The following is a 14,601-nucleotide window of genomic DNA, read 5'->3' as shown; positions in this document are numbered from 1 at the left end:
TCCACGAATTCTCTGTTAGATAAAAGCTATGGTTTTATTCACACGTTTCCTCAAATTTCGTTAGTTGTTTTTTTAACTTTTGAATATCTGAATTAACCTCCCCATTTAATGGAAGAGCGTATTTTTTGCTGACCATTTTGGCAACTTTGGGCTTGCGCCACTACTACTAAATTTAGGATTGGTTAGTTATTTAAACAGGTGGAATTGAATCAAATAACAACCATCGGGTCTTCAGCAAATATTTCTCTCTCCTTTTCTTTTCAGTTATTTTGTTCTTCGAAGAAGTTTTCCTTCGCCCGACTTTTACTCCGTCCAAGTTTTCTTCTTAATTGCCAGAAGTCAACAAGTGGTATCAGAGCCTGGTTTAATCCACCGGTGGTGTATCATTGCGGAGGAGCCAACTTTATCAACAGTCAAGTTGAATAGCTCAAGTGGTTAGAGCGTCGACCTAACAATACACAGGTCTTAGGTTGAAGTAGAAGAAAATGCAAAGCGCGAAAATACACAAATCGTGGGGTCCATCCCGAGTAGACTCTCTCACTCCTCCACGCCACCCCCATGTGCTGGCTTCTCCATCACCGCCATTAAGAGGTTGATGTTGTGAAGACGAACGTCGAGTTGTCATCGCTTTAAGGACGGCGAATCTGTCGATAAAAACTAGGTTCTGGTGTTTAAAACCATTCTTCTAATTAGGTGAAGAACAATCCTTTGAGTCTAATATAACAACAATAATGCGTGCATTGCGAATATCTTATCCATCTCTCCAGAAAATATTTTGAGTTCAATCCTTTGTTTTTTTTTCTCCACTCGGACCAATCCGCCTACTCGGCTTCGAAAAGGAGGGTCGTCTACTCCTCATTGAGGAAGAATGGCTTGCACGCCTAAAGCTCCGCGACAACACCGGCGAGAGCACCGGGCCCTCCAGCTGCAAAGGCGGTAAGAAGCCATGAAAATCTCGCGGGCGCACGCGCGGGAAAGAGGGGGATCAAAAGAACGAGTCGACCAAAGAGCCACCTGAGCAAGAACTGCTGGCGCAAGCTCAAGAACAAAGAGAAGGCCCATGTGGCTCGATCTGAGGAGGAAGAGCCGGCTCTTTTAATGGTAAGTTTATTGGTCTTATTCGACATCCCCAATTTTGATTCCAAATCTACGGAGGTGGATGTAATCGACGACGGCTTAATTGCTTCTCCGGTGAGCGTCGAACCCGAGGAAGAGGTCCAACTAGGTGTAGCAAAGGCACCAGCTAGGGAGCAAATTCAACTGAAGGAGGAGCGAGTGTTCACTTAGATCGGCGAGAGACGCTTAGATCGGCGAGACGGACGAACAGCATGAGCACCGACGATAGGTCCTCGACATAGGGACAACAAACCATATGACCGGGGCTTGATCCGCATTCTCTGAGCTTGACTCAGAGATTTGTGGGACGGTGAAACTCGGCGACGGCTCCGTCGTTGAGATCGAAGGGCATGGCACCATCCTATTCATCGGCAAAGGAGACGAGCACTGCAAGCTAACCGGCGTCTACTTCATCCCGAGGCTCAAGGCTAACCTTGTAAGCTTGGGTCAACTCGATGAGACCGGCTGCTTCATTTCCATCGAGCGCGGGCTACTCAAAATCTGGGATGATTGATGACGGTTGCTCACGCAAGTTCGGCGCATGACAAATCGTCTTTACATCCTAGAGTTGGAGATAGAGCAACCGGTTAGCCTCTCGGCCAGATTCGAAGATGTATCTTGGAGGTGGCATGCAAGGTATGGGCACTTGAACTTTCCTGCTTTACAAAAATTACACAAGGAGGAGATGGTGCACGGTTTGCCGGTAATTGAAGGCGTGAATAAGCTGTGTGACGAGTGTCTCATCGGCAAGCAGATGCGCACCCCCTTTCTGTCTCAAGCATCCTACCACATCGGTGAGCCATTAGAGCTCGTGCACGGCGATATCTACGGGCCCATCAAGCCAGCGACCTCAGGCGGCAAGACCCTCTTCCTCCTGCTGGTCGATGATAAAATCCGCTTCATGTGGCTGATCCTGCTGCAAGCGAAAAGTGAGGCGGCAGAGGCGATTAAGCGCATTCAAGCGCGACCGGAGGCCAAATACGGGAAGAAGGTGTGAGTGCTACGCACGGACCGAGGCAGAGAATTCATCTCAATGAGCTTTGTTAAGTACTGTGACGAGCTCGGCATGCAGCGACAACTAACGGCGCCCTACTCCCCCTAGCAGAACGGGGTGGTGGAATGCCAAAATCAGACCATTGTCGGGATAGCAAGGTCATTGTTGATGACAGTCGGGATGCTTGGGAAGTTCTAAAGAGAGGCGGTAATGATGGCAGTCTACCTCCTCAATCATTCACCAACGCGAAGCCTCCACGGGAAGATGCCACACGAGGCCTGATGCAACAAAAATCCAGTGGTACATTATCTCTGAGTGTTCGGCTATGTCGCATACATGAAGATAGCGCGTCCACACCTTGCCAAGCTTGTCCCACGGGGCTGAAGGTCATCTTCAGCGGCTACAAACCCGGGATCAAGGCGTACAGACTCTGTGATCCTGCGGGGGGAGGAGCTCACGAGTCTCGCGATGTCATCTTTGATGAAAGCACCTTCTGGTAGTGGAACGACATGATCAAGGCAGACCACAACCCAAATCAATTCACAGTGAAGTACTTCGTCACCGAGCCGGAAGAAGGAGGAGCACAGCATCAGGAACTGTCACTGCCGCCAGCAGCTGCACCCCTTGAACCAGTGGAGTTTGCAACACCACGGACTGATTCGACGCTGGATGCCGATCACGATGATGATCTGGTGGCTAGGTACCAGAGGGTGGTCGAACTACATGCCATCAACGCAGATGAACTGAACAACTTCGCCAAAGCAGAAAGGAACCCGTGCTGGCTGAAGGCAATGCAGGAGAAGATGACATCCATCATCGAGAACCAGACGTAGAGTCTAGAGGATATGCCACTGGGACACGGAGCCATATGGTTCAAATGGGTATTCAAACTAAAGTGTAACGAAAAGGGAGAAGTTGTGAAACACAAAGTCCGTCTGGTGGCAAAGGGCCACGTCCAGAAGCAAGAAGTGGATTTAGAGGAGGTATTCGCGCCGATGGCAAGGCTGGAATCTGTCCGCCTATTGCTGGCAATCGCGGCCCATCATTCCTGGGAAGTCCACCACATGGACGTGAAATCCGCGTTCCTAAACGGAGAGCTGAAGGAGACCGTCTATGTTCGACAATCATCGGGCTTCCTGGGTAACGACAACCCTGACAAGGTATTGCGTCTGCACAAGGCACTCTATGGCTGTAACTAGAGGCTTGGGTGTGAGATACTGCGCAGGGAGAGAAAAGGAGAAGCTTGAGTTGGTCGACTAATGTGATAGTGACATGGTCGGTGACGTTGATGATCGTAAGAGCACCAACGGGATGATTTACCTCCTTTCAGGCGACGCGATCTGCTGGCAATCAACAAAATAAAAGGTAGTTGCTTTGTCTTCCTGCAAAGCAGAATACATCGCTGCTTCGACGGCGGCAACATAGGGGGTCTGGTTTGTGTGACTGATGGAAGAACTCATCGGAAGAGAAAGCGATCCACCAATGCTATACGTGGACAACAAAGCTACGATCTCCCTCATCAAAAATCTAGTTTTACACGACTGGAGCAAGCACATAGAAATCAGATTCCACTACATCCGAGAATGTGCAAATCGAGGGCTCATCAAGATTGATTTCATTCCAAACAGAGGAACAGCTTGGAGACATTTTTCCCAAGTCCCTGGCACGGGTAAAATTTGAGGAACTACGCCCAAAGATCGAAGTTCAAATAATAAGGTAGATATACAACAACTTTTAGGAGGAGATTGTTAGATAAAAGCTATGGTTTTATTCACACGTTTACTCAAATTTCGTTGGTTGGTTTTTTTACTTTTGAATATCTGAATTAACCCTCCCCGTTTAATGGAAGAGCGTATTTTTTGCTGGCCATTTTGGCCAACTTTGGGCGCAAGGTTTGTGCCACTGGATAGGTTTGTTATTTAAATATGTGAAATTGAATTAAATAACAACTATCGGGCCTTTAGCAAATATCTCTCTCTCCTTTTCTTTTCGGTTATTTTTTTCTTCGAAGAAGTTTTCCTTCGGCCGATTTTTACTCCGTTGACGTTTTCCTCTCAATTGCCAAAAGTCAACATCCTCTCATCTCCTTCATATTAAGTCTTGAGATAATCGTAGATTTTCTTTGCTGTTTTGAGGGACATTATTTGCATGGAGATCATTTGAGATATAGCAGCAAATAGACAAGCTTTTGCGTTTGATTTCCTTGTCTTCTTTTTCTTCTGTACTTTGATTTGTGCTATAGTAGGATTTGCTGGAAGTGGGGAACTCGTAATCCTCTTCTATTGCTTCCCAAAGATCCAAAACCTCCAGATAAGTCTCCATACGAACTGCCCACATTTGATAATTGTCTCCATCGAAGACTGGTAGTGCAACAGCTGAAAAATTGGATTCTCCTCCCATTTTGATCTTACATATCCCTTAAGAAGATAGCTCTGATACCAATTTGTTAGTGAAAGAATGAGTGATTGAATGGTTGATATGAAGATTATATAATGAAGAGCAAGAATCCTCCAAAAATCTGGTAACAAACAAGTAAACAAATCCAGATTAAATCTAATCAAAACTAAATCTAATCAAAACTAGATCAAATCAAAACTAAATCAACTATTAACTATTAAGGATATTTAATCAAATATTAACTGACAACAATTTAAACAAATACGTGATATTTAACAAATGTAATAGAAGGGTTAGGACTAATTCCTTTCCTGGAGTCTTGTTAATAGAAATTAAAAAACGATTATGGAAGTAATTAGCATGAATGACCTTCCAAAGTGGGCATGAGAATCTATTAAATGTAACTAAAATCCACCACAAAGTTCAACATTTTAATCTCTCTTAGCCAAACGTTCCTCATTCAACATTTTAATCTCTCTTAGCCGAACGTTCCTCATTATTGTAATTTACTCATTGTTTTTATATTTATGTTTAATTAGTACAAAAAATAAACCAGGCTCATTTGAATGATACTAAAAAACTAACTTAATTTCAAGCAACAAAAGTAATAAAAAAAGGTACGTTCTATATGGAATCGATAATTTACTTATTACTTGCTACTTGTGATAGTGTATACTTGCACTTACTTATTACTTAATACTTGTGGTACTGTAAGTACTGGGGATGATACTAACCTTTGTTTTAGATCTTTGAAACTTGCCTCACATACGTCACTCCGTACGAAGGGTACGTCTTTCCTTGTCAATTGTGTAAGTATTGAGGCTATTCTAACGAAGTCTTTCACAAATTGCCGATAGTATCTTGCTAACTATGCACCTCTGTAACTATGGTCGGACGTTTCCACTTAGTGACAGTTTCAATCTTAGTGGGGTCTACTGAGATTCCATCCTTTGACACCACGTGTCCCAAGAATGAGACTTGTTGTAGCCAAAATTCACACTTGGAGAATTTAGCGTATAACTTGTTCTCTCTTAAAATGGTTGGGACTTTTTGGAGGTGTTTTTGGTGTTTTGGATTCGTCTTTGAGTAGACCAGGATGTCTTCTATGAACACGATAATAAACATGTCAAGATACTCCTTGAATACTTGGTTCATTAACTCCATGAATATCGTTGGGGCGTTTGAGAGGCCAAACTACATTACTACAAACTGGTAGTGGTCGTACCTTTTTCTGAATGTTGTCTTCAGCACATCCCCTTCTTTAATCTTAATTTAATGGTATCTTGACTGAAGGTCTACCTAAAAAAATATTGTCGCTTCCCTGAGTTTGTTGAACATGTCTTCAATAGAGGGAGCGGGTACTTATTCTTTACTGTCCTCTGATTAAGTTCTCCTTAATCGATGCACAAATGCATTGAACAATCTTTTTTGTTGACAAATAGCACCAGCGCAATCCAAGGAGATATGCTAGGGTGAGTGAAGCCTTTGCCTAGTAAGTCAAAATAAAATGGGACATATATTAATGAATACGTAGAGCCAAAATTTGTTAAAATAAAACTCACTAATCTGTGAAGTAAATCTCACAAAAACTAACGATAGAACGCTCCGATGCCACATTGTGAAAATACTACTCACGTATTTGGGAAGGAGCTGTCGAGAGAGGAGAGACAAGTAGACAAAGAACACTGATTTTATTAGAAAAGTCTTTTCTATTACTCTGTATTCCTTTTCTCTCTAGCTCTCTTTTGCTCCCTATTTTACAAGAGAAGGATTAGGTATTTATAACTTTTCTAACACTAATAATAGGTACGAGAGAGACACCCATAAACCTAAAATTATTCGTACAAAAGCTCTTGACCTTTTACTTTTCAAATTAACCCCTCTTAACAAATTACCTAAAATTAACATTTTGCATTTTAAGTTTATTCCAACAAAATGCCCCCATTAACTTAAATGCTATATTCAATGATTCCACCTGTGTCATTTTTGTTTTCTCGAGCTCAGTCATGGTTTTTTCAATTTCCTCTCCTTGTCCTCAAGTAGCAAACTAAGCTTGTCCTTTTCTGACGAAACTTCATTTGGAGCTTCTCAAGGACAGCCCATTTGAGACATCAACTCCTCATTTCTCCCGTTCTCAGCCATGCTTGACTCAGACGTCATAGCTTATTTCAGTTTACTCAATTCCCTTTGCAAGTCCACAATGACATTTTCCACTTCCATTTTTGTGTCCTCCATTTTGACCTTATCACAAGTGATTATCTCAATCGTGTGTCGAAATTCACTGCCAACTATTGGACCCGATTCAAATTCACATCGAGTGAGTCTCTCTATTGAGTTAGCATCTCTACATCTTTCTCCTCCCTCACTAGCTCTTCTACTAGACCATCAATCTTCATTAATAAGTCATTCTCTTTCTCCACACTTTCTTCAATTTTCTTCACAAGCTCAAAGATTACCTTCCCATTCTCTTCCTTCTCCTGTTTAATATAGAAAGAACTCTCACTCAGCTCGGTCACTTCCTTCTCCAACCTTTCAAGCTCCATTTCTAAATCTTTCTTTTCTTTTTCAATCTCTACTTTCTCTTTCGAAAGGCGCTCGTTCATGGATTTCAACATCTGCAACTGAGACTTCTCCACAGATTTATCCACGACAGATTTTGGTTGTTGCTTTGAATCTCTGTTTTCCTCCTGATGATCCAGCAGTTTCTTTGGCTCGTTCACTGATCGCATGGACTTCTTCTTCGTCATTGTTTTGGGATTTTGAAGGGATTGCAGCTTGCATTTGCATCATCTGTTTCTCATGTTCAATCTGCATTTCTGCCATCCTTTCTCTCCATTCCATCTTTTCTTCTTTCATTCTCATCCTCTTTCTTCTTTCTTCCTCTCTCTTCGAGCTCAAGCTCTCTGTTATCCAGTTGTTCATCCTTCTTCGATTTTCTCATCTCCGATATCGCGATTTCGCCAAATCCACTGTGTGTCACCTCATTTCCAACGGCTTCCACCGCCTCACGACTACCGCCATTGTCTTTCGCTCCGCCGTGTTCTCTTTATTTTAGTTCTTCATTTTGGGCCATCAAGAGAATACCTTCGTTTGTTGCGTCATCCAGAGCTAGGTTGATCGTTTCTTCCACCTTCTTCTCAGCTCAACAATTTTTTGCAAAGTGCCCCTCTCTACCAAAATTGTAACATTTGTCGGAGTTACAATCATTCGCATAGTGACTATATTTTTTACATTTATAACATTGAATGTTGTTATAATATCCTTGACTACATCCTCTTCCACGCCAATTTGCTTGGCTCGACTGTCACTTCTCCTGCCTTGACCACCTCGACCATTTCCGTGACTTCCATGACCTTTACCTTGAAAGTTTTGAGAGTAGAATACCTTTTCATCTTTGATTGATGTCTTGGTTTGAAGTGCTTGATCGAGTGTTTCCTTATTCTTTTTCTTACGTTGCTCATGTGCCTCGAGAGAACTGGCGAGCACATCGACCATGAACGTCGCTAGGTCCTTTGACTCTTCTATCGCACATACAACATTCTCAAAGTTGTCAGTTAATGACCTCAAAATCTTCTCCACAACCCGCGTCTCGGCTAACATTTCTCCACTTCGATTTAGTTGATTTACCACAGTTTATACGCACATAATGTAGTCAGATACATTTTCTGACTCCTTCATCTTCATGCTCTCCAACTCGCCATGAAGAGTTTGGAGACGCACTTGCTTGACTCGGTCGGTTCCTTAGAACACCTTTTCTAAAGGGTCCCACGCTTCTTTTGAAGTAATTTCCCTGACAATCTTCTCAAAGTCAGATTCGTCAATGACTCGGAACATCATGTATAATGTCGCCTTGTCCTTTGATCGCAACTCTTTTAACGCCTTGTTTTGTTCCGTCGTATAACCCATGGTATTCTTTGGTTCTTCGAAACCTTCTTTAACCATCTCCCATGCATCTTGAGAACCAAGAAGAGCTTTCATTTGGATGCTCTAATTCTCGTAGTTCGTCTTCGTTAGTCGCGGTAGCGGCATTTGACCTAATCACATTCGCCATCGACTCTGATACCAATTTGTTAAATAAGACCCACTGATTTGTGAAGTAAATCTCACACACACTAACGATAGAACGCTCCGATACCACTTTGTGAAAATACTACTCGCGTATTTGTGCTGAAGATGTCGAGAGAGGAGAGACAAGGAGACAAAGAACACTGATTTTATCAAAAAAGCCTTTTCTATTGCTTTGTATTTCTTTTCTTTCTCTTTTGCTCTCTTTTGCTCTCTATTTTACAATAGAATGATTAAATATTTACAACTTTTCTAAAAGTAACAATAGGTATGAGAGAGACACCCATAAACCTACCATTATTTCTCCAGAGGCTCTTGGCCTTTTCTTTCACCTGACTTTTCAAATTAACCTCTCATAACAAATTACCTAAAATTAACATTTTGCATTTTAAGTTTATTCCAATGAAATCAAATAGAGCGAAAGCATAACGTCCCAGAATTGATAATGTACCTATCACCACTGTGTCGGACCTCCTAGCATCCCTACTGGTTGACGCATATGCCCTTACTTGAGAAAAAGTCTTCTCAAGTCTATCAGTCCCATCCAGTGTTCTTGGTGGGCTAACTGGGTTCTCAGTATTCTTAGTTGTGAAGTTGATAGCAATGTGGCCCTCGTAGCCACACAGAAAGCAAGTTCTAGTCTTGACCATACATCTTCCCCCAGTGGCTTCCCATATATGTCGCACCCTGATCCTCCTCTTCCTCTGGCCCCATCTTGGTTTCTGGGGTATTTATTAGTTGTCAAGGAGAGTACCTATCAGTATGTCGAGGGAGGTGTTTGTCAACCTACCGAGATTTATGCTTTTGCCTAATAGTAACTGCTGACTCTCGAAGCACTTTATCTCTAGGCTTCTCTAGAACCTTAGCTATCCTTAGTGCGGCCTCATTAGTGGTAGGGTCGATAGTTTCTACCGTGCGACGAATCTTTAGGTCCAAGCCCATTACAAACTTCTCAGTCATTTTTGACTCCGTGTCCACTAGTGCGGGTGCAAATCTTTTCAGTCTCATGAATTCTTGGGCGTGAAGCTTTTTAGTCTCATGAATTCTCAGGCATAATCATTTACAGACGTCCACACTGTATTAAGTTGGTGAACTTCTATTGTTTCTTGAGCTGGGCAACTTTCGGATAGTACTGCTTCAAGGTGGGGATGCACGACCTTCATGAATGTGACGCAGCCGAACACTCAGAGATAATGTACCGCTGGCTTCTTATTGTACCAGGCTTCATGTGGCGTCTTCCCATCGAGGCTTCGCGTTGGCGATTGATTGAGGAGATAGATGACCGTCATTATTACCTCTCTCCAGAACCTCCCAGGCATCCCGACCAGAACCCCGTTCTGCTGGGGGGAGTAGGGCACCGTTAGTTGCGGTTGCATGTCGAGCTCGTCGCAGTACTTACGGAAGCTCGCTGAGGTGAATTCTCTACCTCAGTCCGTATGCAGCATTCGCATCTTCTTCCCGCATTCGTTCTCCGCTCGCGCTTGAATGAGCTTAATCGCGTCTGCCGCCTCACTTTTCGCTTGTAGCAAGATTAGCAACATGAGGCGGCTTATGTCATCGACCAACAGGTGGAAAAGGGTCTTGTCGCCTAGGGTCGCCAGCTTGATGGGCCAGCAAATATCACCGTGCATGAGCTCCAACGGCTCACCGGTGCAGTAGGGTGTCTGAGACAGAAAGGGGGTGCGCCTTTGCTTGTTAATGAGACACCCGTCGCATAGCATGTTCTTGCCTTCGATTGCTGACAAACCGTGTACTATCTCTTCCTTGTGTAGTTTTTGTAGTGTAGGAAAGTTTAGGTACCCGTATCTTGCGTGCCACCTCCAAGCTACTTCTTCAGTCCTGGCCGAGAGGCTGATCGGTTGCTCTATCTCTAACTCTAGGATGTAAGGATGGTTTTTCGTGCATCGAACTTGCATGAGCAGCTATTATAGATCATCGTAGATTTTGAGTAGCGCACGCTCAATGGAAATGAAGGAGACGGCCTCATCGAGTTGAGTAAACCCAAGCTCACAAGGTTAGCCTTGAGCCTCGGGATGAAGTAGACACCAGTCAGCTTGCGGTGCTCGCCTCCTTTGCCGACGAACAGGATGGTGCTGCACTCTTCGATCTCAATCACGAATCCCCGAATCGAGCTCAGAGAACGCAGACCTGGCCTCGGTCATATGGTTTGTTGCCCCTATGTGTCGAGGATCCATCGTCGGGGCACTCTAGCACATCCAAGCCGCATCGAGCTTCGCCACACCATCTGAGTGTAGTGCCCACATTCACCACCCACACATTTATTCAACGCATGATCATACAGCGGCTTCTCGTTCAACCACAGGTTCACAGCATCCTCCCCAGTGAACTCAAGGTAGTAGCCCGCAGTTATGTTTTCGCCGTACGGCCCAGTTGAGTGAACCATGGCGCAGTCACCCTTTCTTTTTTCCGCATAGGCTTGAGCATAGGCGAACACGGTGTTGCTCCATTGCATGGGGCCGACGTCGACCTGGGCTTGAGCGCGGTTCAAAATAGTAGTTGAATAGGTTCAATTTTTATATTAAAAAAATTATTTTTAAAATTTGGAGACTTATTAGACACCTTTGAAATAACAAATTGTTAAACATTTTCTTATCCTACTCTTTTCAAAGTTTAGGAATATGTATGTTTTTTTCAAAGTTTAGGTTGCGGCAGTGGGCGTTCGTCTCCGGTGTGGGTCTCATAGTGTAGCGGAGTTAAACGCCGTCGTGCATCCCTCGATTTGGAGGCCGAAAACACTGTGGACTGGTTTTTCGCATCTGTGCCGAGGGCATTTCTTCCCGGTGACTTGGAACAAGAATTGGCTAGTGGCTGGTGTTCTCAGTATTGAAGATTGTTCGGAAATGATCATAGATTTATAACTAAAGAATACATTTTCATTAACACGACTTTCGTGTTTAATTAAGAGATTTTTGTTTGGATTAAGTTCAAATAAATGAAAATTTTCTAGATTTAGCTAGTTTATGAATTTTTTTTAGGATTAATGGAACTTAATCTACCAAGATTATGGTTAATCTTAAAAATACATTTTTTACTTGCCATGTCGATATATATTTATTGCTTTATTTTATTTTATTTTATTTTATTTATTCTCCAACCACTTTTTTAAATATATATTAAAATTTAGTGGCTTAATTAAAGGTTTGAAAATAAATAAATAAGGTTAATATTCTACTTAAAGTTCTGAGTAAATGAAATAAACTAATTTAACCAAAAAATTTGATGGTCGAGTTAAATTGAATTTATTATATTACGAGAATTTCTTAGAAATATTTATGACTAACTGAGTTATGGATTTTTGTATTTTTTTTTCTTTTCTAAAAATAGATGTAAATTAAAACATAGATAAGTGGATGAAACAAACCACCAACCTAATTTAACATTTAGTTATATTCACTTTACCATTATTATAAAATAATAATAATAATAACAACAACCTTAGAGCAATTAGTTAAAATAAAAATTATTTATAAAATCCATTTTATAACTAATTGAATTCCAACCTATATTGTAAATTCCAATCCAATAAAATTTCTCAAATAAAATAAAGTTTTCATTTCAGAAAATTAGAGAATTAATTCTGTCTTTGACTTCCATAGATCTTTAAAAAAAAAAAAAAATCATGAAGTGAGAAAGAGCAGAATTTGAACATCTCCACTCTCAATTAAATTTCAAAACATGTTTTTTTTTTAGACAAAAAAAATTGATAATTGTTTGCACACCACACAATTTTTACACCGAGAGGAGAATTGAGCTGTGGTAAACCATCCACCATCTTCTTTTGTTCAAGAGTCTTCCATATCTACGGTGTCAAAGTTGTTCAATATATTTTGTGATTGTATTGAAACAGGTGGATGCTACAGGCTGAGATTAGCATGCAATACGAACATTCGATTCAAAGACATCTTTGTCTCCATGATTAAGCCTCTCAGGATGAAACACCTCGCACGTTCCATTTTGAAACAAAATGGTAAGCCCCTTTGATTGCAATTTCCCAATACTCAACAAATTGTTCTTCAGCTCTGGTATATAGGTATGATTCCATTCAGTTGCAGCCGTACATTACTCTTTCTTGTTACAACCATGCTTGAGTTGTTGCCCAACTTCAAGCCATCTCTAAAACTTCCATCAAAATCTGAAAAAAAAAATATTCCTTCTTCCCACACGTATGATTGCTACATCCCGAGTCAAGGAACCACATATCTTCTCTATTGGCCTTATTCATATTCACGTAAGCCGTCAACAGTATCTCTTCTTGAGTCTCTGCATAGTTTGCCTCTTTCTCCTTGCTTTGAGATTCCCATTGAAAATGTCATAGCTTGTGACAATTATAGCACTCCACTGTGGCCTTGTTGAAGGTTTGTCTGCCTTGTCCCCTTCCTCTGCCTCTAAAACTTCCACGACCTTGACCCCTTCCCCTAGATTGTTCACCATGAGTGATATTCAAAGCGTGTTCTTCTTCAACATGAGAACTCATGCGTTGTTCATGCACAAATAGGCTGCTTTGCAACTCATTAATGGTTATGGAACACACAATATAATCAAACTTGGGGGTCATCGATCTTAGAATCTTTCCGACTACTTCAACATCTTCTTTATTCTCACCATTTAGTTTCATCTTGTTGGCTATGCTAAGGGTCCGAGCAAAATATTCATTCACAGATTCTCCTACCTTCATGTGCAGCATTTCAAACTCCTTTCGAAGAGCTTGCAAATGTGCACGCTTTACCCGTGTCGAACCTTGATATTTCTACTTCATAGAATCCCATATATTTTTTTTTTTATGTATCCTTGTTGAGGGTTGTCTCCAAGATGGAATGATCTAATGCTTGAAATAGATAATTCTTTGCTTCCAAATCTTTCAATTTATGATCTTCAATGTGCTTCTTCTAGGTATCTGTGAAGATGATGTGTTCTATTGCTGCAGGAATCCCATTCTCCAACAAACCCAGTACTCAAAAAATTTTCCATGAGCATTAACCCAATGATCATAGTGCCCATCAAATTTCAGTAGTTCAGTATTTCGATAAAAGGGCATTTAAGTAATTCAACAAAAACAGGCATTTCTTTGATTTTACCATTTTGATTATTTATTAATTATTATTATTGTTTTTTTTTCCACTAAGCTGAGAAGAAGGTGAATGCAGTGGCCAATAAGCAAAGTAAGCCTTTTGAGTGTCGGATGTCGGGTGTCCTTCAGTCACTCCGGCCCCGTTGGTCTCCATATTCAGAGCCGGTAAACGCCGGTAGGTTGCGGCAGTGGGTCTTCGTCTCCGGTGTGGGTATCATACTGCAGCGGAGTTAATCGCCGTCATCGTGGGTCTCCCGATTTGGAGGCCGAAAACACTGTGACTAGTTTTCCGCATCTCCGCCGAGAGCATTTCTTCCAGGAGACTTGGAACAGCAATTGGCTGGTGGCTGATGCTCTCAATGTTGAAGATTGTTCGGAAATGATCATAGATTTATAACTAAAGAGTACATTTTCATTAACACGACTTCTTGTGGGAGCTCGAAGCAAACTCATGATATTATGTTCAAAGTGGGCAAATATCATACAACATTGTAGAGATTCGTGATTAGTAACATGGTATCAGACTATAAACTTAACTTAGCTATGTTGAACAAAATCGTAGTCAAAAGTGTCGAACAAATTGTGTATTTTGTTCAAGGTCTCCAAAGAAAGAAAACGAGTCTCGATTAAAGGGAGTTTCTTTTAGAAATCCATAGGCTTCAGGGGAGGCTCTATGGTGTATTTTTTTCGAGGGGAGGCTCTATAATCATAGGTAATCTATAGGCTTCAAAGGTGGGCTCTATGTGATGTACTTAATGAGAGGGGAGACTCTATAGTCATGGGTTTATAAGTAAGGAAGTCAAAACAAAGTCACAAGAGTTTATGCTCTAGACAATATAATACTATTGTAGACAATATCATAGCTTTATTTCAATTCATAAATTCATGATTCTCTCGCAAACTTTATTACCATTCATAAAATTTTTAAAACCAAATCTCT

The 14,601-nt window shown here is 41.6% G+C and overlaps 1 protein-coding gene across 1 annotated transcript; it reads right to left on the bottom strand.

Annotated features, from left to right (window-relative positions):
* Positions 1–6,834: 6,834 nt before the first annotated feature.
* Positions 6,835–7,254, bottom strand: LOC111460164 (uncharacterized protein At1g10890-like). Its single transcript, XM_023103295.1, has one exon. It carries the CDS (start codon positions 7,252–7,254, stop codon positions 6,835–6,837), a length of 420 nt encoding a protein of 139 aa, XP_022959063.1.
* Between the last annotated feature and the right edge of the window lie 7,347 nt (positions 7,255–14,601).

This window comes from Cucurbita moschata, unplaced genomic scaffold (assembly GCF_002738365.1).
Source record: "Cucurbita moschata cultivar Rifu unplaced genomic scaffold, Cmos_1.0 Cmo_Scf00002, whole genome shotgun sequence".
Taxonomy (NCBI): Eukaryota; Viridiplantae; Streptophyta; class Magnoliopsida; order Cucurbitales; family Cucurbitaceae; genus Cucurbita; species Cucurbita moschata.
This window is presented reverse-complemented; position numbering and strand designations above follow the sequence as displayed.